General features: G+C 44.2%; 1 protein-coding gene across 7 annotated transcripts in view; it reads left to right on the forward strand.

Annotated features, from left to right (window-relative positions):
• Window positions 1-3,438: 3,438 nt before the first annotated feature.
• DIXDC1 (DIX domain containing 1) overlaps window positions 3,439-27,324 on the forward strand; it is a 29,358-nt gene continuing 5,472 nt past the window's right edge. The window contains exons 1-18 of one of the 7 annotated variants that reach the window (XM_052696998.1): window positions 3,439-3,742; window positions 9,382-9,511; window positions 10,247-10,372; window positions 10,909-11,158; window positions 12,773-12,826; window positions 13,338-13,445; window positions 19,852-19,964; window positions 21,132-21,277; window positions 23,041-23,130; window positions 23,237-23,290; window positions 23,451-23,501; window positions 24,463-24,567; window positions 25,061-25,114; window positions 25,606-25,710; window positions 25,789-25,860; window positions 26,551-26,637; window positions 26,797-26,958; window positions 27,080-27,143. In XM_052696998.1, the coding sequence (XP_052552958.1) occupies window positions 3,683-3,742; window positions 9,382-9,511; window positions 10,247-10,372; window positions 10,909-11,158; window positions 12,773-12,826; window positions 13,338-13,445; window positions 19,852-19,964; window positions 21,132-21,277; window positions 23,041-23,130; window positions 23,237-23,290; window positions 23,451-23,501; window positions 24,463-24,567; window positions 25,061-25,114; window positions 25,606-25,710; window positions 25,789-25,860; window positions 26,551-26,637; window positions 26,797-26,958; window positions 27,080-27,143 (1,831 nt within the window). In that variant the 5' untranslated portion in view covers window positions 3,439-3,682. Of the gene's footprint in view, window positions 3,743-6,566; window positions 6,641-9,381; window positions 9,512-10,246; window positions 10,373-10,908; window positions 11,159-12,772; window positions 12,827-13,337; window positions 13,446-16,973; window positions 17,670-19,851; window positions 19,965-21,128; window positions 21,278-23,040; window positions 23,131-23,236; window positions 23,291-23,450; window positions 23,502-24,462; window positions 24,568-25,060; window positions 25,115-25,605; window positions 25,711-25,788; window positions 25,861-26,550; window positions 26,638-26,796; window positions 26,959-27,079; window positions 27,144-27,324 lie in introns of those variants that run through there. The other 6 variants (XM_052696997.1, XM_052696999.1, XM_052697002.1 and 3 more) reach the window with 6 other exon arrangements.

Consider the following 27,324-nt stretch of genomic DNA (forward strand, 5'->3'; position numbering starts at 1 on the left):
TTCCACTGACATCTAATCTAAATCTCCCTCCTTTCGTTTAAAACCATTCCCTCTTGTCCTATCACTGCCTACCCATGTAAAAAGTCATTTTCCCTCCTGTTTATAATCTCTCTTTACATACTGGGAGGTCACAGTGAGGCCTCCCCACAGCCTTCTCTTTTCCAGACTGAATAAGCCATGCTCCCTCAGCCTGTCTTTGTAGGGAAGGTGCTCCAACCCTCTGAGCACCCTGGTGCCCTGTGCCCTTTCCTCAACATCATTTCTGTGCTAAGGGCAGTACTCCAAAGGGGCCGTACAAGGCAGAGTGAAACAACCACCACTTTGCCCTGCTGGCCATTCCTCTTTTAATGCAGCCCAGGATACTATTGGCCTTCCGGGCTGCAAACAGACGCTTGCTCACTCATGTTAAGTTTTTCATCTGCCAGGACCCTCGGGTCTTTCTGCACAGGGCTACTTTGAAGGAGTTTTCCTTCCATTCTGTGTGCATATCTGGGATTGCTCCAACTCAGGTGCAGCACTTTGTACTTGGCCTTGATGAACATTGTTAGGTCTACATGGGCCCACCTTTAAAGTCCTTCAGAGTCCCTCTTGATGGCATCCCTTCTTTCTGTTGTATCAGCTGCACCGCTCAGCTTGGTGTCTTCCAAGGTGCTTTGTCCTGCGTCTTGCCCAGCATTCAGCACGACGGTTATGCTGAGAGCGGCCAGGAGAGGGCAATGCTGCCAACCAAACCTGCGCTGCGTGTTCTGAAGGTCAGCAATCAGGAGCCATAGAGCCAAGATCCTTTTTGCATCGCTGCCTCCCATTCACTTCATTTTGGAATTGTTTTTCAGGAATTTTAAAAGTCTTTCTGGAAAGTAAGAATTACAATGAATTATTTTTAGTTGAGAGGACCATTTTTTTTTTTTCTTATTGCAAATAAAACATTCAAAAGGATCTTTTACGATGCCTATAAAGTGAAAGAAAAATATCCCTGCTACAAGAAGCCTGATATTAAAGAGTGAAATGCAAAAAGGGAATTTAATTTTTAAAACTTATTTTCAGCACACACATGTACCCCATTTGTGTTACCACAATAAATAGAAGAATGGCCCAGCATATCTGCCACTCACTCTATCCATCAGAACTGGCCTAGTTTCTATTCTCTGATATTCCTGTTGTCTAAGAAAAGCAGTTCTGTTTCAGAGATAATGTAGAAACAAATCTTTTGATGACAAAATCTCCGATGGACAGCAGGCTGTGAGCAGGTCTGTCCCTGGACCTGCCATGAGTAAGGAGAACGCCACCCGCTGCCATGTTCTAGTGGGTGGAAGCTCCTTGGTAGCATTATGAAATTGAAAGCGATCACCTGAATTTCAGATTTCAGTCCCAGCTTTTGTTGATCCAAAAAGGAAGGCAGAGGAGGGTGTCCGACCCGAGCATTCACTCCAATCCAAGTGAAATTCTTCACAATTCCCCCAATATGTTCAGCTGACGATCTTTTGCATTTCTCAGGGATGGCACTACCATACTACAAGTGACACATCTAGCTTTAAGTCCTTTGTTTTGTGCCAGGAAATGGGAGAATGGGGAGTAGGGTGAGAGAAATGCTTTCCAATATAACAAAGATTGTTGTTTCTTAAGTCATTTCCACTGAATGCCACCAAGGTCCATCATCAGTGAACTCTTTTTGCAGACTATCAGCTTATTATGATTTAAACAATACCTTTTACACATTAAATTATTTTACGTTTTTTGTTTCTCTGCTGTTTTCACAGATTATCTCTTTATCCCATTTTGAAATCCTGAAAATTTGGGTCATGTCTCCAGTACAAAGTCTGTGGTGGGGGACTGTCTGCCTGTGGCTTATCTCCTCTTCAAAGGACAAGTGTATCTAGAGCTTGTAGGGATTGTGAGCACATAATTCTTAATCTGCTATCAAATTCATAAAACCAATTCCAAACACAATCAGAGAACACCTCGCGGCCATCTGTCACCTCTCCATACAACCAAAGTACATTTGGTTTCACTGTAGTACTTCTGCAGTTTATCTGGATTTGTCTGTGTGTGTGTGTTTACTTCCAGAAATTGAAGGGATGGAGGGAAGGGATGACCTCAGTATTCTTACCTGTAAATGTCTTCCATGAACGTATGTTTGCTGTGCAGCATTGAGAAACAGTTAATAAATATAAATTTCTTTGAGATTATTATAAAGTTCACAGAAAAGGCTCAAAATTAGTTTTGTTTTTCAAATGAAGTCACCTGCTGATGGAGAATCCGTTCACTCAGGTTTTCTATGAAGTGTAATTGAAATTGTAAGGCACAACCTGCTTGTCTGCACTGTATAAATGGGGAGAAATATTTCCTGTCATCCAGTTAATGGTGTTATGAGTCATTTTGAGTCTCCAGAGCAAATTGGCTCAAGGTGCTAACCACCAGCATTGCCTCCTTGCAAGATTTTTTGCAAAGATTCACAGTACTGTATTGTTTTGCTTAACAGATGTGACATAGCAATTAAAGAAAACAAAAGTCTCAGTTCCTACTGAATCTGGAAAAGTAAATAGGAAAGGCAAACAGGAATATATTAAAACTCATGTCACGAGTGGCGAGTGACTTGTTTTTCAGTTACTTGTCTTGGTTGTAGAAGGAAATTAGCTGCTGCTCGTTTTTCTGTATTTTACCTACATCTTCCATATCTGACAGAGAAAACACTAGAATGGTAAAATTATGTAATGGTTTTTTCCTCCAGAGCCTTCCATACTTAGGCAGAAAAACAAGTTTGTTTGTCCCCTTAGATATGGTTTGCCAGGTATTCAGAGCCCTGAAGGCGTGGTGCGTTGCTGGGCAGTGTTTGCTGTGCTGCCCAGCAGGACTGGCAGACAGCCCCTGGCAGGAGGGGTTCTCCATGCTTTCCTTCTTTTTTCAGGGCACTTCTTGTAAGCTGAGATGAAGTTTGGGAGATTGCCTGAAGATATTTGATACATTTTTTTCTGGAATGAATGTAGTTACTATCGATTTAGAAACTTTGCTGGGGTTTGTATTTAATTCTAATTTAAAGCTTTTGTCCTTATTTCTTTTTTCATCTTCATTGCCACAGTGGCTAGAGTGGAGCCCAGCACTGTGCAAATGTTATTTGCTGCACTGTGGCCTCATTTGCAGCTTCCTGTCTCTACAGGGTTGCTAAAAATGGTGCCATTTTTTCGGGGCTGTGAAGCAATTGCTGAGAGTTTAAGCTGGCCAGCTCTTACAGTCTTTCCTCTCTCTTTCTAGCTAAGCAAGGCATCTGCTATTTGCTGACTCGCTCCCTGCCCCCACGCCGGACAGGGCTGGCTGTGTTTGGTGGGTTTGAAAACCTCTTTTCCGCAGCAGTTTTCGTGTGAGTATGACTGCTGGAAATAGGTTTCAGATGTTTCCCCAGCGCAGCGCTTGGGCTGCATCTTGTAAGCTGAGGCGTTTCTATAGGAACCGTATGACATCTCTCGCTGCTCCCCCAGCAGCTCTCTCGTGAGCATGCCCAGTGCAAGCCCTGACTTTGGCTCAACTATCTGCGTGCACTAACGGGCTGCACATATGGGATACGAATGCGGTTCCTGATGAGCTCCAACTCTTTGTCTCTGGGAGGAGGAGGAAGAGGCTGTGCCCTGAGCTGGAGGATCTGCCGTACACCCTCTGAGACCCTCACCCCTCAGTGGGCTCTTGGAGAATGCTTGCCTGCTTGGCTAGGGGGAATTTACTGGATATTCTGCAGGAGGGCTTCACAGAGGTAAATGCATGCCCCCAAATCCCACGCGGACTTTTCCAGGGTGAGGCAGTGTGCTTCTCTGCAGCATCTCTTAGGAACTGCCGTGTCTCCCAGTCCTCTGTGGAGAAGAAAAAGAGAAAAATGAGCAAGATTTTCCGGCCAGGGAGCAGGGAGAGCTGTTTACTAACAGAAGGCAATATGGGGCAGCTCCCCGGGGGGACTGCAAACCAGCAGTAGTTCTGAAAAGTTTGTGGCTGGATTACAGCTGATGATTTTATCTTGGAGATTTTATTTTCTCCACAGAGCTTTTACATTTGTACAAGAAAATAATATAAATTGCAGTGAGTTATGGAGAATGGCTTATTGTATGGAATGGATTCCTTTCTTGAGTATGTGAGGTCTCTGAATCTGACGGCTGTTAGAAAGCCTGTAAACACACAGCTTTTGGGAGAAGCTGACAAAGAGCATGGTGTCTTTGTGTTTCCCATCATCTTCTGTAGGTTGAATTTCAGAGAGACAGAAATTGACCTGACTCTGGAAAATATGTTTTTTGAAGTGCTCTTTATTTTTTTATTATTGTAGTATTGGGGAGACAGATAAATCGTAAGGAGTGAGAACTACCAAGAAGTTGCAGAGATGGGAATCCTGTGACTGCATGGGGAGGGCAGGTTGCCATTGGCTTTCCTGTTCAGGGAGCACAAGAAGTTGGTTTGGTCAGACTGTGTGCACTCAGTACGGAATGCCGGGGCAGCCGCTGCCTGGCTGCACTCATTGTGCAGACCATGCTGGAGCACCATAACCTGCCAGTAAACTGAGGAGGAAGGAATATCGTGAGGGCTCATGATGAAACCAAACAGTGGCTGCTATGTCTGTTCTCACACGGTGGCAGGGGTGGTCTCTTGGTGTGTTCTATTATTTCATATTTTGTTTGTGCTTCCTGGTTCTTCACCCCTTCATGGCCCAGACACCACCTTGTCTGTTTGCTCCCGTGCTCCCTCCATTCTTTACAGAAAATGCATATCCCTCCTGGGCTTAACACCACCGGTCATCAAGGGAAAAGCAAACTGAGTATGAAATGTGAGCCTCACAGCTTCATGCCAGCCACAGGTCTCCTCTGATTGCTCTGCTTGACCGTATAAATATTCCATTCCCTCCTCCACAGAATATCTCAGTCTTGCTTTTAGCTAGTAACGTATTGCTTTAGTTTAAGTTGCAGAGGCTTCCTGTTCTCAAGAGCAGCTGTGTTTCCCTAGTGTAAGCTAATCGTAATCCGTATATTAGTGAGAGCAAAGAACAATTTGATGTTCAGGGCTAGCCCCACTCAGAGCATCTGGTTTTACCCTTAGGCTGCTCAGCTGTGGAAAAAAGTCCTTCTCCCCCTCCATAAAAACTGACTTTCAGTCTCTTGTCAGACTTCATTTCACACAATGGACTGAGGTATGGCAGGAATTGCCTTGCTAACCCAGGGCCTGCTGTTCTTTTGATAAGCATCCTTTCGGCCCAGGTGACTCTTGGTGACTGGATACCTTGGAATACAAGGATGTGCTTTCCAAATCTGTGCAGAGGAGGTTAACATACACAAGTGTCATACTTAATCAGTGATTTTCAAGAGGAAAAAAAAAAAAAAAAAGCATCTTCTGCTGGTTTTGAGAGCAGTGAGAAACATCGTTTTCTTTGCTTATAAGTTTTTATAGTCTGCTTCTACAAAGGCCTCTTGAACGAAAGCAAAAGAAACCTCAGACTTGAGGGGTGCTGGGTGGCAAATTTCAGAGCTCATTTAATCAAGGTAATAATGTCAGAAAGCTTAGAAATTATACAAAGCCTTAAAATTACATCCTGATGCAATCAGTCTGTCCTTTGAACTCTGTTGTTGCAGACTTTTGGTTCAGTGCTCTAAACAGACAGCACATTAAATGCCTTTTGTACTGAGACCATTCTTATAGAACGAGGGCTATTATCTTTGACCTTGTTAGAGCTGGTGTTAAGGCAGCATCCACAGGCTATAACAGAAAAAAACAGAACGAAGATTACAAGAAGCATTATTCTTCCAGACAGAGTCCCTAAGTCTAACAGGAAGAATAGATCCATATTCGTCAACTGTGTGTGTAGAAAAGATGACTTCTCTTATAGAAGTTGGGAATCTAACATGACAGCAAGGATGTTAGGCCCTCTGAAAGCATCTGCCAACTACAAATGACTTTACCAAGAAATACGTGGACACCTTCAAAAAGTGCAATTCCCTAATCTCAAAGGAGGCGAAAATTTAACATGGTACAGAGCCATGTAGATGGCACTGAAGGTAAAGGACAGAGCAGTATGTCAAAGCACCATGATCTACCTATATTTACTGTAAGGCAGACTGGGCTGATGCATGGCTGAAAGAAACATGAGCCCTAAGCAGCAGGTGGTGAATTGCACTGCTTAAATGAGAACAGCAAAGAGATCTAGAACTGGCTGGAGATTTGCAATAAGCTGCTGCTTTTCTTCCACCTGTGGAAAATATTAGTTAATGGCTCTCAGTTATAATTATCTGTAAGGGCTCACGGAGCATGAGATAAAATGCTGACCCTGACAACACCATATAATGGGCTGTGGAGAGAAAGCACGAAGTAGCTCCTGATCTCAGCAGTATGCTTTCCAATAAGCAGGAGGTCTGGGAGCGTTCTTCAGAGTATGTGCTAGTGAAGTGTTATAAAATGAAATCCTGCACTGCAAAGTATGTTTGCTAAAGAACCTGTAATTTGCTAACAGAAATACCTGCATGTTGTTGAACTCCTTCCAACTGCAGGTGGCCCCTAGTATCCAGCTTTCAAATTCTTTTCCACTGTGAGAAGTCTGTTAGGGCTTCCAGAGTCATTTAGACGCAAGCACTCTACAGTGATCTGAATCTGAAGCAGTCTGGGCTCCAAGTTCCTGCAGGTAGGAGAGTTAGTCTTCCAGTTTCAGAGTGCAAGGAAACCTAGCCTTTTTTTGGAACGCAAAGCTCTGTTAACATAAATAGGATTAAGCTTAAGTCCACCACAATCCTGATAACCTCTGCTCTGTATAGCAAACCTTAGGCTGCTTTGTTTTTCCTCTGAAAATCCTGTTTTTGAAAGAAATGTTGGTGTGGGACTTGAGCTTAGTGTCTTCTCCGTTAAGTCAGGATTTAGGGGAACAAAAATTCAGACCAGCATGTAGAGAAGTAGCAGGAATCTCCTTGGTAGCAAATGGCTGAGCGCAGAGTTACTCAGGGAAAAGAAAGGACAAGCTAGGATGAAGCATTGCTGTTCCCTCTCTGATTGCTCTTGGATATAGCTGTCAGCCAGGAGTTGTTTGAGGTGAATGGTCTGGAGCTGCTGTTCTCCTGGCAGGATAGAGTGTAGCAAGTCTTGTTTTTTGTTTGTATGTGCTGGAAGATGATACCTGGGGCATTTTTGCTTTGCAACAATTTAGGACTCTTGGTCAAGTCACTAGCTCTTTAGTTTTTGGATATAAAATCAGGAAATAATGATCACTCCAACCATCTGAGCTTACACAGGAAAATCTTACGCTTTAGTGGAAAAAATATGTACTGTAAGTCTGCTAATGAAATGTCAGCCTCCAGTGTTACAGCAGCTACTGCTATGAAATTCTCTCCTTTGTGGTGGTAACATTCATCTTCCATTGCCTTCAAGTCCTCCTTTTAGCAGCACTGTTAAAAGTATAAATGTCCCAGTGATTTTCTTTTTGTTCTAATGATAACATTTTAATTCTTGTGCTTTGAAGACATGGAGACTAAAAGATTGCCAAAATGCTTTCTTATGCATGCATGAGGAATGAGAGAAAATAAAGTCTTTTTTTTTTCCATGGACTAGAAAAAGTACTTGAATGGAAGAGTCAAATAAACTCCAGTGTAAAATTGCAAGCTTTCTGCAGATGAGAAGGGATTTTGCCTCTGTGGAATTAATATGAGAGAACATTCCAGTTCAGAACTTTGTAAAATGATTTGAAAAATGACAGCAAGGCAGTCAGCCCAGTTGTTAGGAGATTACTTCCCCAAATTACACAGGCTTCAGGTACAATTTTCATGCAATTCCATTCAGTAGGTCTTTAGTATTGAATCTGGATAATTCTATAATAATGTGCTATTGTAAACAAGCCTACTTTATTTCTACTGGTACTTGCTTGAATAAAGCTTTATTGAATATAAGTAATAGAAGGATTGTGCTCTGCCTAGCTCTGGAATCAGACTGTTTTGAGATTGGGGGCGCTCAGATCCAGCATCAGTTAAAATACTGTTGCAAGACGCAGAACAGCTTCTTGCAGGTTGGCAAGAATGATCATCGCTGTTCTGGTAATCGACTCAGAATCATTCACTTGTACAGGAGAGAAGTTAGCAATTGTTGATTCTTCACAGTCCCCATTAAGTAGAAAGTAACTTCTGAAACAGAGCAGGCAAAACTGATGTGCACTGTTGCCGTTACAACGGAAGAAAAGCTTTCAGACTCAGTCCATGTGACAAGGCCACGTCTGCTCCAGCAAGCGTGCACCAGCTTTTCCAGTTCTGCTTTCTTTCCTTCCAAAAGCCAGCAGCAATCCCTGAAGCTCGCATCCTGTATCCCACTCTCCATCTCCGCTGAGTAAGCAGCAACAGCCTCATGGAGGTCCAAGCACCTTTCTGAGCCAGCAGACTGAGCCATGGTGTGGTTAATGTTGGATTTCCTATGTCAGGATAATTACAAGTGAAGCCATGATCAGATTGTGACTTTGATGGGTTGTAAAAGCATAAAATCTGACATTGCTGAGATAATACGGAATGAAGTCTTAAAACCTGCTGCATGGGCAGAATAATGGGAAGCTTAGTGAAACAGGATGTAATCCCATAAATGGATCAGTTTGTTTACCCTCTGTGTGCTACACCAGCCCAGCCCAAAGGGATTTCAGTGTCACCAGAGCCCCTGTTGGCTGTGGAAGTGCTGCAGGGGTGCGGTGGAAGGAAAGGCATTGAGGACCTTCAGGTTGCTGTCCCTGCACTTCTCCCACTCACCTGAACCTTGATTTTTCTTCCTTGCTGGCAATGCTCACAGCTGAATGAAGCAGCACCTAGTGTGACCCACTGGAAAGGCAGTGCTTTTTGCTGTCATGTCTTGCAGATGGTTAAGTGCTGTGGCAAGCCTGTTTGTTGGAGTACAGGGCTTTGTGCAGACAGGAACTTGGTCTTCTAGAAATGCTGATGCAGTTCTATGGCAGTGGAGCTGGGGAAGAAGCTGTACAACAGGGTACCCTTTCCCTGCTGAGTGGTGCATGTTCCCATGAGTGATCCATGCTACAGGGTGTGCTGCAGGGGAAGGCTGTTTTATTTTCCAGGAAATCCATCCTCGTTTATTTTGGTAGATAGTAGAGTTTAATAGGAAATAGCACAGATTTTTCTTGCTTCTGCACTGTGGGTTTTCTGCTTTATAGATACCTTGGAAAAAATGCAGTCGGCAGTGGGGCCATGAAATGCAGTGAGCAAATCAGTTCTGGCACTGTTGTGCTGCCTGCTTGCTCTTCCTGCCCTGGCATGGAGCGAGCTGCACCACAGTGTGCCGTGATGTCAGGGCCATGCTCAGCAGGCTTTGGGGTTCAGAAAAGTAACAACTATGCAACTCCCCTCTGAAATGGCAGTGATGTGCAAATGTTTTGTTTTCCATTTTCAGCAACAGCTACAGGCATATGTGGCCTGGGTAAATTCCCAGCTGAAGAAGAAGCCAACAATAAAGCCAGTCCAAGACCTGAGACAAGATCTCAGAGATGGAGTCATCCTTGCCTCACTTATTGAGATTGTAGGTCAGTAATGCCATATGGCACTATTTTTCATCTTGCTGTTTTAGATCTCCAGCAAAATGGGCTGGTCTTGGCTCTGACATCTGTTGGGCAAACTGGAGAGTGCTAATGATGGCAGTGGAGCTTGGGGGGAGGGTTACTTGGAAAGAAAACCATCGTAAAGCAAATCATAAAGACAATTCCATTAAAGGCCATATGTGTTCGCAGACAGCTGCAACACAGCCAAATTGCAGACCTTCTGAACTATGTTTGTGGTCTCTCAGGTATCACGTGACAGACACGTGGAATCCTTTCCAGGACCCAGTAACTCCCACAAGGCTGGAATGGAGTTATAGAAGGATTTATCTTATAAAGGACTGGTGTTAGCGTATGGCATTGTTGGAAGAGTGATCTGCTTGCTGTGATTCTGATATTCATAAGAAGTGAGAGCAGAATCAGATTTGAGGGATAATTCTGTCTCTCTCTCTGCAAAACAGTGTAATATTTCCACTCATAAGGTCAGTGGATCAGGAGTAGTCATGGAATAAGGAAGTACACTTGAAAATGCTTCTTTGCTGATAATATACTGTAAAGTCTGCTTCCAACCTAGCTATTCCTGGTACAAGGAGTAAGCAGGACAAGAAATGCATGTCTTCCTCCAGTCCCTGACTAGACGTAAAATCAGCCCCTACATCTATTATCAGTGCTTGAAGTGACACCAAACACTATTCTCTGTAATAAAATTTTTTGCTTCTTCAGCTGGTGAGAAGCTAAGTGGTGTTCAGGTCAACCCTACCAGTCAGCAGGAGATGAGGGAAAATGTGGAGCAAGTCTTACAGTTCGTGGCATCAAAAAAGATTCGTATGCATCAGACATCAGCAAAAGGTATGAGCCTGCCAGTTGTCACAAATGATTCTAAGTGTTGAAGGCCTAGTTCTATTTTTGTTCCATATGAAACAGACAAGATGTTGATTTGTGGAGGAGGGTTTTTTCCCGTGTAGTTTAGCAACAGAGTGATAAAGAGGTGACAGTCTGTGTCTTTTTTTTCCTGCTGGTTCTATTTTTCAGACACCAAAGCAAATAACCAGCCCTCATACTTCCAGTGCCTGTGATATTATTTTAAGGCTTTCAGAAATTATAATGTTCTGTCATTTAACCTGCTGGACTGTTAGTTGGAAATGGCCACGGGGAGGAAGGCTCAAATCTGCTCAAAGCATTGAAACATGTAATCAGTAGGTGGCAGTCAGTTTGCTCTGAATAAAACAAGCAGAGCTAAGCGTCAGTGCTAGAACACAGTTTCTCTTTTGCAGTCTTTATTTACTGGTGTGATCTCACTCAGTTACATTCATGCTTGTTGGTCAGATGCAGCTCTGTGACATCACATTAACATTACTGTCCTTGGCTTTGTTTGTATTTTGTAGATATTGTCGACGGTAACTTAAAATCTATCATGAGGCTGATCCTCGCCTTAGCTGCTCATTTCAAACCAGGCTCCGGAAGAGCTGTGAATCACAGCCCTGCTGGCACGACGGGGAAGAGCTCAGCAGCATCGTTTTCCAGTCACAGGCCCCGCTCAGCTGCTGCAGTGGCCCAGGGGGCGGTGGCTGCTCTGGCAGATGTTCGCCAAGACGTACTGCAGTCTGGCCGGGATGTCTTCCGGCACAGACAGAGGTAATGGATTTTTCCTACTTATGTGTGGTCAGACTGTGTTAGCAGGTGGACACGATTCATTTCAAAATAGATGCCTCTTTATCCTGACAATTCCTGACATAGGGCAGCTCTCAGATTGTGTAAACAAGAGACAAACCACTGCTGTCTCACTAAACCCTGAATTGGTGGCAGCCTAACAGAGGGGATTGCTGGTCTAGACTGGATGCCTCATAATGAAAATTACAGGTATCTCAGGTCTTTTTTGGATTTTACAGCAAATAACTGCTGAGCCTGTGTTCACTGAAAAAGAACATGTCTTTATGTCCAAGACAGAGGAACTTCTGCTGCCTCATCTTCCACAATTCAAGCTGAACACAGTGCCATCTTTGTGCTTTCTTCCTGCAGGGTTCCCATTTCAAATGAAACAAAACTAACCTCTTATCTGCAGATGCTATTTACAGGTCTGTGAGGAGTTATTGCCAGTACTGTGGGTTTGGTCCTGTTGTACACGTTTATTCCGCATTCGATGTTGCTGTTCTCCCCAGTGTTCTACTCACTGCTGTGTTGGCAGATGCAGTGTTGTGTGTTGTTAATCAGATGATGCATCCTACCATGTAAATGGAGGAGTTCTGGTGATAATGAGGGGAAATTATCCATGTATGGAAGGAATGTGTAATTCTGAAAGCACATTTAACACTTGCAAAAGGTGCAATGTGGATTATAATAGTAATGACATTTAAATGAAGGCCAGATGGCTGTCTTTTGAGGGTTTCATTTCACACACAGCTTCATACACAGCTGAAGGTCATTTGCCCATGTTATATTGGCTTAGGGGTGTACCCTTAAACAGTGTGGAAATGAGGTTGAAATTGTTGTGGTTTTTTTTGTTTGTTTTAATTAATATCTTTTATTAAATGTTAAAGATTTGTCTTGCAAAGATATTGGGTCAAGAGTTCATCACAGAAAAACAGTCTTTATTCTGTTTGCAAATTCTGCTCTTTTCCTCGCCTTTACAGAGCTTTTGTGGTTCTCTAGTCACAGAATTAAGGATGAATGCATCACCTTCTTTTTACATCAGTCTTTAATATTCAGACCAGTTATCTGACCTGAATGTCTGGGGTGGGGAGCAGAACAAACCCCACCACAATTCAGGTAGAAACATTTAGAGACCTGCTATTCCACTTGGACTGACAGAAGTTCCTGGCGCCAGGTGGGATCCATGGGATCCATTCAGGGCTGCTGAGGGAGCTGGCAGATGTGGTTGCCAAGCTGTTTTCCATCATCTATTAGCAGTCCTGGTCATCTGGAGAGGTTCCAGCTGAATGGAGTCTTATTAATGGGATGCCCATCTATAAAGGTCGTGAGGAGGATCTGGGGAACTACAGGCCTGTCAGCCTGACCCTGGTGCTAGGAAAGGTTATGTAAGCATCATCTGGATCATCTTGGCTGCAGTCTCATGGCATGCGCAGGACAACCTGGGGATCACACCCATCCAGCATGGGTTCATGAAAGGCAGATCCTGCCTGACCAAACTCACCTCCTTCTATGACCAGGTGACCTGCCTGGGGGATGAGGGAAGGGCTGTAGATGTAGTCTACCAGACTTCAGCAAAGCCTTTGACATTGCCTCCCACAGAATTCTCCTGGAGAAGCTGCAGCCCTTGGCCTGGACAGGTGTGATTTTTGCTGGGTAAAGACTGGTTGAATGGCTGGGCCCAGAGAGTGGTGGTGAATGGAGTTACATCCAGCTGGTGACTGGTCACTGCAGGCTTGGGGCAGAGTGGCTGGAAGGCTGTGTGGAGGGAGAGGACCCAGCGGGTGTTGGTAGTAGGTGGACAGTTGGACTAGATGATCTTTGACCCTAATTAGAGAATCAGAGAACTGCTCAGGTTGGAAAAGACCTTCAAGATCATCAAGTCCAACCTCAACCTAACCATACTACCCTAACTCTAAAAACCCACCTCTAAATCCTAATGATACTATGATTCTTGAGTTTAAAAAGGGGGGTTCTGTTTGCCTTTGTTTTCCTCTCACCAAGATGATGAAGTAGAGCTCCCTGTAAGAAAGCTTTCTTAGTAGGAAGTTTTCTAGATGTTCCCTCCTTCCTGCCTTTAGCTTTCTTCCCTTCCTCCTTGGAGACCAAAAGAATTTCTGCCCCTTACTAGATGAGGCATCACTCATTCTGTGATTGTTAATTCCAGAAACAGCAGTATGGATGAGGAGATTGAAACCCCCTACTGGAGTGTTCGAGCACTGGTGCAGCAGTATGAAGGGCAGCATAACATCCCCTTGGAGCCCCAGTCCTCCAGGTAAGGAATTTTATTGCCAAGTCATGACCTCTCACGTTCATTTGTCAGGCACTGCCTAAAATGCCCTTTGTTATTGTGATGGAAAAAATGTGGAGGAAAGGAACTTAAACCAAGCAAATGTTGTTACCTGTGGAAATAGAAGTGAGGGGCATGTGGATTTGAACAGCAGTCAGAGAAACACACCAGTGTTTAATCCAGTCTGGCTGTCCCTGGGAGATCTACAGCTGTCTTCATCACCATCATGTCCTCATCCAGCAGTTTCGACTGTTTCTAGATTTACAGTTATCTCTATTACCCTTCTATCCTCCAGGCTTTCACTTTCAATCTAAAATGCAACACTTAACTGTGTGGCTGAAAAATCTCCTGCATAGTGCTTTGATGCCTCAAAAGTCAGAGTTCGCTATGGTTTCCATTGGAGTTGGCTTTGTTCTTTAAAATAGGACTTGGATCTTGAGTACATGTTCTGTGCTATAAACAGCCTTCAGTTTCCTCACTGCACAAGTTAAGCAGCACCAAACTGGGAGAAGTGGAACGCTTTCTAAAAAATAGTCTGCAGAAGCCAGGACTGGTTAAAATGGCATCATGTAACATCATTTCCAGTATGAGGTGGTAAAACTTGCAGTTGTTAACCTGGTTAGTGTGTGCCAGTCAGAACACACACACTGGTGCCTTGCATGCTCTTCTCACTCCTCTTTGCTTTGGGGAATAACTCAGAACTCTGCCCCCATTTACTTCAGCAGAGAGGGGGAAGGGAGAACATGTGTCTATGTTTATTTTCATGGATATAGGAGAGATAGCAGAAGAAAAACCGTATTGTGATGGGGGAGCTGATTTACTATGGGTGGATTCCTAGTAAAGGACAGCCTTTCTCTTTTTCCCCAGATAGTGAGAAACTAGCTTGCACACTGACTGAACATATTAGGTTTCCCTCTGGGTACAATGCTTTGCTCCATTTAAGCTCTTCTGGAGCACACTAAGAGCTGTGTGGGCATGGTTGCAGCTCTTTGATTCACACTTTCCTGTTCCCACTGTAAGCCCCTACTCAGTTTCATTGCTTCTCTTGCCAGGGCTGCTCCCTGAGAGTCTCTCAGCTGGGCTCTCGTTTGCCCTTTTTGTGCAGGTGTGAGGAGGTTCATTTTCTTAGGGCTGATTGCCACTGACAGTGTCTCAGGACACAGAATTTCTCAGCTCCATACTATAAAGAGGCCTCTGAATACCTGAGCATTAGGATCACTTGTCCAACAGAGAAGAATGAAAGAAAAAGGAAAAACCAAAAACAACACAACCATTTGTACTCAAAATTTGTTGTGTGTTAGTGTGAGGTCTTCTTTAAACATAGGCACACATGTCTGAATAGGTGTGGAAACTCCCTGTGAGCCAGTGCCTCCACATGATGTCAGCAGAGAGTGTACTTTGAAGGTGTTGTTCCAGGGGGAGATAAAAGAAAATTCTGGTCCAGGACACAGCATTTCATGGTTAATGTCACAGGACTTTGGTGTTAATTCTTGAACTGTGATCTCAGCAGGACAGTGACTGAGCTATGCTACCTCCCTCCACTCACTGTTCATTTTAACGTAGCCATATTTTACAGGTGCTCCTCTGTCCTGTCAGGCAGGCGTTCTTGGACAGCAGCAGTTTGTGGCTGTATTTTGCTGTTCAGTGAAACTGTGTGTGCACATCCTACATTGCTTTGCTTTTTCCCTGCAGTGCCAAGAGTTCTTTTGCCATATGGTAATGGTGATATCGTTGCTGATAACGTAACATAACATGGTGAGAGCCTTTATGATAACACTGACTTCTAAAATTTACCGTGGATTCAGAAAATATTGTGCCATCCAGCTGAAAATCTGAAATAAACTGTCTAGCTTTTTTAGTGAGAATTCTTGCACTTTTTTAGTCTGTTTCTGTTTGGAACTTTTAAGTGTTTTGTTTTCAGGAGAAAAAATAGCACATTTCTACATTGTGGAGCATAGTGCATCTTGCAGGCATTGTAAATGTGAGCTGATGTGGGTGAGTAGAGGCCTGGGGCCAAAATAGTGAGGGCTGATGTGTTTAGCAAAGCTTTACAATGGTCTAATTCTGGAAACACTGTGTGATGCTTGGGAAGAAATAAGGAAGAAAAGCACAGAAACACTCTTCGTGTTGCCTCATTTCATTAATAGGAGCTGCTTATCTGGAGTTTAAAATCTTGAAACTACCCAAAATTGTTCTCAGCAATCAGTCTGCTCACTTATCTGTGCATAAGGAGCAGAAGGGGGGGCCTGAGCCTTTGCAGGCTATCCAGTGTTTTTTTTATCCTACAGTTCTGCTAATCCTGTGCTATGGGATGCACAGAGAGTTACTGGCAGCTCATCAGGAAATGATCAGAGATTGGATCAAGCTGGGGCTAAAACAATTTTAATTAAAACTGGGAATATGCTGCAATATGTAATTAAATTTTAATCACAGTATCTAGAGAATACCAATATTCCCTAGCTATCCTGCGGATTTTTGTTACCTCAGAGGGGAGGGTCAGAATGTGTGCTGTGTTTATCAGCTTAGAGACAGACTGGGAGAGAGATGTGAGTGCTGGGGTCTCTGTCGCCCAAGGACAAGACTGTAGCTGTGAGGGCTGCTGACAGAGCAGGCAGGATGATGCCTTGGACTTTTTTTTTTTTTTTTTTTTTTTTTTTTTTTTTTTTTTTTTTTTTTTGCATGCAAGACCCCAGCTGAGGAATAGATCCAAGCTGCCAGGCAGGAAAACTTTTTACTGTAGCCTCCAGTACTGCCAGCTACAGAACTTGTGTGTGAGCAAGGAGAAAGCAGATTGGGGCTCATACGATGCTGTTCACCAGAGGCACAGCAATTACAAACACACAGGTTGGCTGCTGAATTGCAGGAGGAACTGCCAAGTGGGGAAGGATCTATTTATACCAAGTCTTATGAAATCAGGAATATATATATATTGCCCTGTTACAGGGCACCAGTCACTGCCTGGTGCCTTAGAAATAAGACTCAGCAGCAGCGAAACTCTGTATCTTGTTTCGATGTGTTGATGCTCACAGTGACCTTGTTTTCTTCTAGCTCTAGTCAGTGATGTGCCCAAAAAAGCCAGGAGCAACGTGACCTCTGGCTCCTGGCAGTGTCTTCTGCTGGTGGCAGGTTCTGTGGTGAAAGTTAGATTCTCGTTTCTCTTCTCTTACAGAGGAATTTCTGAGCTTAGCTTTGTGAACTTGCTGGGAAACAAGCCATTGTATTAGTGAGATGAGGTCTGTACCAGCAGCCACCCCCTCCTAATAATTGTGCTGCTGCTGAGCCTGTCCCAGGGCAACACTTCCTCTCCTATCAGCTAATTTCTGCATTAACCCTTCAGGGAGTTCGCAGCCTGAATGTCAGAATTCCCAGAGACAAGATATCTAATAACCATATGTAACAGCAATGATTCATGGAAATTTTACCAAAACCAGGCTGATTCCCAGGCCACCGAGCTCCTTGCGCATCCCTCCTCCTCTTCCCTCCCTTTCCACCAGCCCTCCCTCCCCCTCCCTGAGGCAGGCATCTCGGAGAAAGGCTCTGCCTCGCACAGCCGTGTGACAGCAGGAGGGAGAAGGAGCTGGAGCCAGCGAGGAAAAGGAGCTGTGCGGACGGCTGGGAAGGACTGCATGCCGTCTCCTGAGCCAATATCTGAGTCTGGAGGAGCAGGGAACCCACTGCCTGCAGGGGCACTTTCTCTTGGCTGTTCGCTGGCATCTGCAGCAGGTGCTTGGAGTCTGAAGAGGACAGAATGGGATGAGAAACACCACTGGCGAACCAGATCAGTCTTGTGATGCAAACAACTGGGTGTGCAGCTGACCAAAATGCAGCAGCAAGAGACAACCCGGGAGGAAAATCAGCAAAAGCAAAACCCAGGCAGCAGAATTTCCTGACTCTGCAATCAAATCTGTGCGCAGGGGCTGCTAATCTGCCATCAGACGGTTTCTTGCAAAGACCCTGAGGTTTCTTGGGTTTTTTTTGGGTTGGTTTTTTTTTTTTTTTTTTGGCTATGAACATTTCAGCTAATGTGAAGCAGTCTGGCTTGCAAATATTTCTCCAGTAGTTTGACAGGAGCTGGCATCTTCTGCACTGAAGTCTGAGCATGTGAAGGAACGAGGCATGTCTGTAGCCCGAATCCTGAGGCTTCCCAGGAAACAAATTCTGTGAAGCGAAAGGTTAAAGTGGGATCATGGGAGGGAAGCAGGTCAAATGGTGAGCAATTGTTGCCGTTGTCATTTGAAACCGCAGGGGTGGAGTTAAAATTGTGGGAGTTCAAGCTTATCATTGGGGCTGTTTTCCTGAAGCCTGGGCTGTGCAGATACTGACATCTCTGGGACTCAGCTGAGCAAGGATTTGTGGGTTAAGAATCCAAGAGGTGGTCAAAGGAATAAAGTGGAACAGTTTGCATCATAAAACTGAAATAGCTTTAATTTCCCAGAGTGTATTTCTGCATGCTTTGATCACTAATTATGATATACTTTTAAGGGAAAGTCGGGTAAGTGGATATTTTATGCTCTAAGTGACTCGGCAACTAGTAGAAAAAGCTTAGCAATGTTTTCAGCATTAACTCATTGATGGCAGAATGAACAGGACCACCTGACCTCTGCTACTGCTTATCAGGCATCTGCGCACATTTCAGTGTCACTTTCACTGTTTGACGTGGGTTTAGAATTTGTTTCTGGTGCCATGTGAACTCTCTGGCTCTTAAAATAAGGAAGCTGCCTAAAAGGGGGACTGTGGGCATAGGAATGTCAAAGTGATTATCTGTAATAATATATGGTGTGAAAACCTGTGGTGACAGTTCAGCCTGCCCCAGCTGAGGGCCCTTGTATTTCATTTGGGCTGTGGATCCAGTTCTGAGAGGGGTGAACTTGGGGAGAGGGGGAATGTTATTTCCATGTTCTGCATCCCCTTGTTTTTTTTTATCCTGCGTGTTCTATTCACTTTTCCTTCCCGTTCTCTGCTCATATCTCAGTTTTGCCACCTTCTCATGCAATAGATGCTAATACTGTTTTTCTTGGACATCTCTCATCCTTTCACCTTTAGCATGCATGAGAACCAGCAGGGTGCTTCCTAGTGGTCATATCAGGATGATGGCATGTTCAGAGTCTCCTTGGGGAGGAGAAATGAAGATCTCTGGCTCATAGGAAAAAAAAAAAGTCTTTCTGATACTGGACATGTTAGATCAGCTGAGCTCCTGCTTTGTGCTTGTGCTATTTGAAAGCTCCACCTATGATCCTTATTGTGTAACACAAAACCAGCTATACTTACTGGGCTCTCAGACAATTATTTTACGTTGTGTATCCATTCAGCGACAAGCAGTAACAAGCAAATGGTTGAAAATGTTATATATAAAATGTGTCTAATTAAGGATTGGTATAATGCAGTCTTCCTGAAGGTAAACCCTTGGGCAAAGGTAGGTGGCCTGGAGCCCTTAAACAACCACACACACCCTGTTTGAGCAGGACAGAACAAGCACCGTGACTGTTAGAGATCCCCATTAGAAGGTGATTATTTTTTCACTTATTAAATTGCCTTCATCTCTTCCTTTAATGTGGTGAAAGTCCACTCTCTTTAGACCTTTAAAAGTAGGTTGTTTTAAGGTCTGTGGTGTAAATGAAAAATAAGCCAGCGCTAACTTTGGTAATGGATGAGCCAGAGATGCTAGCAAGTAGTTTTCATCTATATTGCAAAGCTTTTCTGATTCTGGGAGAGCTGTGGAATATGTAGCAGCAGTGCTGGGAAGATGCAGAAGGCAAGCTGCTGGAGTGTCTTATTTTTCTGAACCTATTCTGTTACTTCCACATTGTTTCCCTTTTGTTCTCTGTGCTTTGTTTCCATGTTGAGAATGAAAAATTAACTCCTGCTTACACTTGCAAGGATTAGTTCCTGAGACTTGGGAGGTATGCTGAATGGGTCAGTGAGCTTCAGCCACCTTTTGATGTTGTCTGGGTGATGCATTTTAGAATTTCTGAGAAAAGGTTGAGTGTTTGGACCTCACAGTCATCTGAGATGGCTCCAATGAAGCTATTAGGGTACTTTCAAGATCTTTATACCAGGGATGTCCTGGATGAGTGCTATCTGACATTTAAAAATATTTTGCCTTTGGAATTTCAAGTTTGTTTTCTTATTGCATTGATGCTTTTAAAGCCCAGAAATGAGACACGAAGAAAGCTAAGGTGGCTTTTTGTTTAGCTTGCAGTATGCAAGACTTGCTATAAATTGCTTCTGAGGAGACCTTTATTACCTCTGTGTGAGTTATGTGCCTACTTCAGTTTGCTGATGACTTCCCTGCCTGTTATGCAGAAAACTCTCTTAACAAGATTTCCTGCATGTTTGCTTTTAGCTGAGAGTGGTGTTGATCAGTGCACTGAAATAACTGTTTCCTCTGCAGTCTCACATCACCCAGTCCTGTCCATAGCACGAAGAGCGAATCCACTGTAACCCAGTCAGAGGAGAAAGCAGGATTTGTGATTATCCACACTGAGGAAGCAGAAACTAAATCAGGTAGTTTGCTGATAGCGCTTAACAGCTCACACTTTCACTGGGATTTGTTTGCATTTGTTTACTGAAAAGTTCACCAGAGACTGAAATGCATGTAGAGAGAGAATGAATTCTCTGCAGAGAATGGAACACTGGGCAACTAAACATAAAGCAAAATCTCAAAAACTTCTAACAGTACAGTGGTGCCAGTAATATGGCAACGTTTGTGAGGGCTTGCTAAGCGATACTTGGAAAACAAAATGCTCTGGAGAAGGTTTAAGAATCACATATAACTTTCACTGTAGGGTGAATGCTTTAATCACAGTATCATCAGGCTGTGTTGAGAGAAAAAAATAAAATTCCTAAAGACACAGTGCATGTGAACGTGTAAAGCCTATGATGCAGATCTTGATTTTGTGGAGGAGTCTGTGTTTACAGTGCATCTACACATAGGTTGAGTGACTCTTTGAAAGGAGTTGAAGTATTGTTGTTGTATTTTCATTGAAGTTATTGCTGTATTTCCACAAATGCCCTGTGATATGATCAGTTTACACTTGAAATTTTCATACAGATTGAGGGAAATGCTTTCAAAGAAGTTTCTGAAGTGACTTTTTTTTTTCTCCTTTCCAAGAATGCAGCTTAATAACAGCTCTTTCTGGTTAGATTCTGTCCCAAGAGCAAATGGCAGAAGCTCTCCTAGGAAATACTTTGCTGCCTCAGCCAGTATAGTCTGCTTCAGTGCTTTTCCAAAAGTATTTGATGACTACCTCAGCAGGTGGATTAGCTGGCAGGCCATGGCAGGCTCTTTAAATTATTAGCAGCACTCTGTGTACTTGCTGCCCATTCAGTTGGGTACTGCAGCTGTGTGCCTGCTGATGCACAGCAGCTTGAGCTGACTGGTTTCATCTTTGATCAACTAAGTAGCAACTAAGTAGTCATCAAACCTCAGCAGGTACAGCAAAGTTAATGGAGGGGAAGGATACTGATCGTCTTTGATGCAGGCATATTCAGGAAAATTTCCTTTGCATGAAGAATGAGGAATGAAACCTTGAAACACCTGTAGCAATTTCCTTGATGCCAGTTTGTATGTGATTGACATTATGGACAGCAGGCAATTAGTGTCGTGCAAGTCTTTTCTATCTATGTAATGAATGGCCTTAAGAAACATTCAGTTGTTCTTTCTTCCAGAAGAGATAGAATCTCACTTCCAACCTGAATGGCAAGCAGGGAACCTAGGGTCATGTTTGGAGAATTCATGGGAGGAGCAGCTATTGGAACAACAGGATCATTTGGAAAAGGAAATGGAGGAAGCAAAGAAAATGATTTCAGGTTTGCAGGTAATAGATATTCTTCTCAGACAGCTTTTCTGTACGCACTCATTTTCTTTCCATCAGCTGTAGCTGGAGTGTAAATTATCTTGCAGCTGAGTCTGGAACTTGAGAGCTGAGGAAGAGTCGTGGCCCAGGGAGGTCTCCTGGGGCAGTTGTCAGGAAGTCAGTCGGTTAGTGGGGATGGTGGCTCTGTGTCTCTGACCTCTGTATGCTATTGCCATGCAAAGCAGATACATTACCATGCAGAATGGTAAAGATGCAGTAGTGTTTTCCCATGGATTGAGGTTCCCATTCTTCACCAGGGCACTTATCAGCCTGCAGGTTTTGTTAGCAGTCTGGAAGAATAGAGCGGTCTTTCTCTGACTTGTGATCAGAAGTAATGCAGAGAGGCAAGAAATGTTGAGAAATCAATGAAGATTCACAGGCTGGTCAAGGGGCACATAGGTGTGCATCAGTCTTTCAGTGAACTGAGCTGAACTATAATGTTTAACAGACCCCTCTTCAGCCAATGACCATTTATTTGGGGGACCTTTTTCTCACTGCCGTGTTCCAGTCCCTTGCTGACCAAATGACCCTCAGCCCAATATGTTTGTGTGATTCTGTGTGGGGAATAGAGCCCCTGTTCCATATGGTAAAGACCCTGAACTCTCTCAGGAGTATTTCTTTCTGTTTGTGCTGGGAACCATCCTGGCTTTGAATTGTAAATATTTATGTGCCAGTAAACAAAGCAGAGATTGTCTGAGAAGCATAGGCAGCAGGGAGGGGCTTTCCCTGTGGACAATAGGCAGGACACAAAAGACTCCAAAAGAAAATACATGCTCATGCACTGGTAAAATCCGGTTGCATTATGTGCCCACTGGGAGCAGGGAGAGACAGCATAGGAAGGACTGGCACGTCCAGTTCTTCCATCCCTGGCCCCATGTCTCAGGAATGAGGGTGAGCAGCTGGCACTGCTGCTCCCTTATCATCTAGGAGTAGGAAGAGGCAGCTGATATTGCTAGCCAAGAAATTGATTTAATTGATTATTCTCCCCCCCGTGCAGCATTTTAGAGCTGCCAGTTCATTAGAGTTTGACTGAGATACAGGGGCCTGATCTATGCATGCCCCATAAGGAGCTAAAACCACGACAGCTTTTTATGTTCCTATGTGACTCTTGCTTCAATGTCCTGCTGGGCAGACTTTGGGTTGCACTCAGGGAATGGTTTCCCTAAGAGCCTTTGCATTAACTGAATGCAGATTGCTGGCTGTTTGCTATTCAGCAGCAGTTGCAGCACTCCGGGGGAAGATTCTGTCAGCAGGCAGAACCTTGAGTCTTTTGGAGCTGGACTGGAGTATTGCTGCAAATTTTTGTTTGTAGCTATAGAGTTTAAATAAAGTAGAAAAGTAATTTAAGGGGAAAAAAAAAAAGGCATTACTTTAAATTGTTGACTCTTGCAACATCCTGGCACGTACCCATATGTCTTTGAGTCCTAGAAGCTTGAGACAGAAAGGTCAATGTAAAAAACACCAGCTAGAGTAAACCAGTCCTGCCAGTCACACTTCCTACGGTACAGGATTGTCTATCCTTAAGGCTGGATTCAGTTTACTGTGGAGATTGTGGCATCTTCCCATAGACACGGCCTACTTGGATCTGCTTATGGAGTTAATGCTGTGCTTCTAGAAACTGTTGATATGTCTGACTGTTAGCCAGGTCTGTAGTTAACCTGTTTTTCCTTTAAAAACCTCTGAAGAGTTGTTTGTTTTTTTTTTTTTTTCCTTCATCCTCTCAGGCTTTATTGCTCAATGGCTCTTTACCTGAGGATGAGCAGGAAGGGTCCTTTAAACTTTGTGAACATGGAGCCTGCCCAGAAGAGCAGCTGGTGAGCACACTGTTGTACTTAGGTTTCTCTAAATGAGCAGCTCTAGGTAATATTCTGCCACAGGCAGGTGTTTTACGCAGTAATAATCATGGGTTTTTGTGTTCAGATCATAATCCGAAGTCGTCTGGACCAGAGTGTGGAAGAAAATCAAGACCTAAAGGTTAGAGGAATTGATTTTCTTTTTTTCTCTCACACCTATAATAACAGGGGCTTAAGGAGCTGCTTATTTGATTTGCGTGTGGGAAAAGGAGAACACAGGCATGGGTTGAATCTGAACAGGTGAAAAGATGCAATTTAATCAAATTCTTTTGGATTTACAGAAGGAGCTGTTGAAATACAAACAAGAAGCTCGAAACTTACAGGGGATAAAGGTAAGGAAAGGGACACTTCATCAAATATATAAACATTAAAGCTCTGGAGTTTGCTGCAGCCCAGGAGTAGGGCAGTCAGCAATCATACATTTCTGTGGAATCCAAGAGAATGGAAGGAGCTGTATTAGGGCAGTTGGAGGTAGGGTATCCTATGCTCTATTTCTGGTTCTTGGGAGAGACTGCAGTTGAGAAAGTCACTAGGAGTGAGGCATCCTGGGTTCTGTTTCTGTCTTCAGGGTTGGAGTAGGTGCAGTAGGATCAGCCAAACAAACTCTTGACAAGAGGGAGTATCCTTGTCCTCTTCAGCTACAACATTCTTCACCTTTTTGGCTTGTTTTGCTCAGTTTCTCCCTTTAGAGTTATGAACACTCATAATCTGCTCCTAAGCAGAGGTATTTTAGAGCTGCCTGTCAGCTTTCTGTGAAGGAAGACAGCAGCACCTATCCAAGGTGGAACTCTCTGTTTCTGGGCAATTTCTGAGTTAGGAATTACAGAATTAGTACTGTGGCCTCTTCAGAGAGGATTTAATTGCATAATTAGATCATGCTGAGAATTTGTTTCCTTGTGTCCCTCCCTGACATTGGCTTCTTACTACCCTCTGGCTGCTGCAGTTGTGTGGCTGGAGAAACTAGCTGTAGGCTGCTGTACACACCCTCCAAAGACACTGCTGTTTTCTTCCATAAGGGAGAATTGTCAGGACACTTCTGAAGCAGAAACTTCAGGAAGAAGCAATCACTCCGTCACAAACATCTAAACCGTTAGCAGGGAAATTGTCACTGGGCGAGAGCAAGGCAGAAGGGCTCTGAGAGGCTGTTGGAGCAGATGTCTGTATGTCTTCTGCTCTCTCAGGCCTTTGACAACATTTGAGTCTAGCCTGTAAGGCCTAGATCACATCTAGATCACTTCCCATGGAAAGGTCTCTGCCTTTGTCTTGCACTTACCCATCAATGTCTTTTCATAGGATGCTCTACAGCAGAGGCTGGCTCAACAGGATGCTTCAGTTCTTCAGCTAAAGCAGGAACTGCTGAGAGCAAACATGGACAGGGAAGAGTTGCACAATCAGAATGTGAGTCACTATGCTGCTGCTGAGATTATTTTAGAAAGAAAGAGCTTGGCAGCCCTGGGAATTCCAGCAGCCAAAGGATGAGGTTTGTGGTTGCAGCATAGCTTTTGAGGTCATGGGATAGTGAAAGACCAGTCAAAGGTCTGTGCAGTAAACACTGCAGACTCTACTAGCCAGCTGTGGAGTTCCCTATTCCTCACTCCCCACTTCCTGTACTCAAAGGCCTTTGGCTGAAACGAGGAGATTCCCATGATGTTTTTGGTGCAGTTGCGCTGTTCCTTCCTTATACTGCTCCCTGCACTCAAAAGTAGCACATTGACAGGTGGAGCTCCAACGTGGTGTCTGCCTGAAGACAGAAGTGCCCTGTTCAAAAGCTTGCTGCCCTGGAAAGCAGTCTAGCTTCCTCAAACCCTGCCTCCTGTTAGCACAAGGCACAAAGAGCTTGTTGCTAACTCTTTAGGAATATACACTTCACACCTAATTGGTTTTTCTGCAGGTTGATCTTCAGAGGAAGGTAGAAGAGAGAAACAGGCTGCTGGCAGAATACAAAGTAATGGAACCTCTCTCTTTGCTGGGGACTGTTTCTGGTGGTTCTCCTGTGAATGTGACTGCTCTCTCCCTGGCAGCCTTGTGGAATGGCACTGTGGGCAGTGAATAAGTTGCAATAGCCATGCATGTTTGCTATGAGAAGGAGGGATCAGATAATTCTTGTGTTCCTCCCCAAACTCATTTTCATAGTGTATCTTTCATTGTCTTGCTTTTGGCTTGCTGAATGTTTAATGTGCAGAAGCCAGTTTAGAATCTGTCACTTGGTTGCCTACTGATCCCTCATCATTCTGTTTTCTCTGCATCAGTTGTCTGGCCTCAGTCATGGACCTTGACTGGCCAGGGGGGCTCTAGCTAACCTTTTCAAACAAGGCTTTGATACTCAGATCTAACATCTAGCTAAAAGGATACAGACTGTGTAGGTCAAGCTATAGAGTACATATTCCTGCCGTAATGATGATTGTGAGCCTTACCACGCTTTGATTCCCGTTACAGAAGGAACTGGGCCAGAAGGACCGACATTTACAGCAGCATCAAACCAAACTGGATGAAATGCTTAGGCAACTTTCTGAGGCCAGTTACCAGCAGGTGTGGAGCCAGGTGGGCTGCTGATATCCTAAGAGCTGGTACTTTCCCTCGGTGGCTCATTTTGTGCTGGTTCTTCTGTTCCTTTCACAGGTGGATTTGGAGCGGGAGCTGGAACACAAAGAGGCTCTGCTAGCTCACTGCATGAAGAGAGAAGCTGAAGAGGTATGGGAAGCAGAAGCTTTGGTCAACACAACAGACTGTTGGACTAGTATTTGCATTCAGTACTCTCTAGCTGCCCGTCTTCAGAAATCATATCCATCCCAGAGAGGCCAAGCTCAATATAGTCTAATTGACTGTGCCCTAAGCAAGGCAAGCTTAATCCCACAAAGCATCCATCTTACCACAGCTCTCAGCAGTGAGCTCTCTGGCATAGCTTCTAGTGTCAAAATCATAAGGGAACAATAAGGAGAGCATAGGATTAAGTGAAATCCTGGATTCTAGCTCCAACTCTAATGCAGGCTAGCAGCTAGGCCAGGACTTACCTGCTTATCTCCTCCTCTTCCTGGTGACACAGCTATTAAGAACTTGGAACTGTTTTGGTGGAAAGAACACCAGCTCCAGTATCTGTCAGCGCCTGCACAGTGATCTCTAGAGTTTTTATAAGAGTCCTCTGAGGCAGTAAGAAGGTATTTCCTGTATCTGCCTGTGTTTCCTCACCCACACATGAGAAACCACACTTATGCTCTGGCCTATAGGACTGTCTCCACACTCCTTAAGTGAATGCATTTACCTACTAGAAAGTAAATAAATCTTTTTCGTGCCCTCTCATCACTTTGAAGTTGGCAAACTGAGACCTATAGGGCATTCCTAACACTTGTATTCCTGGCGTCACATGCATCTTCCACTGAACAGGTGATGGCATATAGCAGTCACAATGCTCAGAGCAATGGCTTCCTCCAGACAGCAGGAAAAGGTGCTGCTCCCACAGCCCACCGAGGGGTAAGTGTATGGAGGGATGTTTTCCCAGCCAGATTGAGGTGAGGGCTCCACGTGTCCTGGAATCTGTTAAGGGCTATTTCTCCTTTCTAAGGCCTGTGGCTTTAGATGGGAAGAAAGCAGCCTGGAGATAATCTGATTAACTTTTGGTCTCTTGGCAAGACAAATGACTTGCAGCTCGTTCGTGATGCACTTCGTAGCCTGAGGAACAGTTTCAGTGGCCACGATCCACAGCACCACACTATTGACAGCCTGGAGCAGGGCATATCGAGTCTGATGGAACGGTTACACCGCATGGAGACACAGAAGAGGCAAGAGAGAAGGGTAAAGGTTTCCTACTGCTTGCTTCTTAATTTCTGCCCTTCACACAGAACCTTGAACTAAACTACCACTTCCCAACTGGGAAGTAATACTTCATTTTCACTGTTTTGGTTTCACATCCTAGATCCGGGGGAAGTCGCCGGCAAGCAGAGCAAATGAGTGTAGAGACTCCTGGCCTCCAAACTCCAGTAAGTGTCTTTCAGTTCCTCTTCTTTCTGAATTCATTCCTCAGTTTTCCTGGGCAAAGTCTGGGATGCAGCATCTCCTTGGGAATCTGCCGCCTGTTCTGCCCTTCACCAAAGCTCACTATCCTCACTTTGGTCGCTTGGTGTTCAGGCAAAGGAAGGAGATTAGAGACCGTCTATAGCA

The sequence above is a fragment of the Tympanuchus pallidicinctus genome, unplaced genomic scaffold (assembly GCF_026119805.1).
Source record: "Tympanuchus pallidicinctus isolate F22 unplaced genomic scaffold, pur_lepc_1.0 scaffold30, whole genome shotgun sequence".
NCBI lineage: Eukaryota > Metazoa > Chordata > Aves > Galliformes > Phasianidae > Tympanuchus > Tympanuchus pallidicinctus.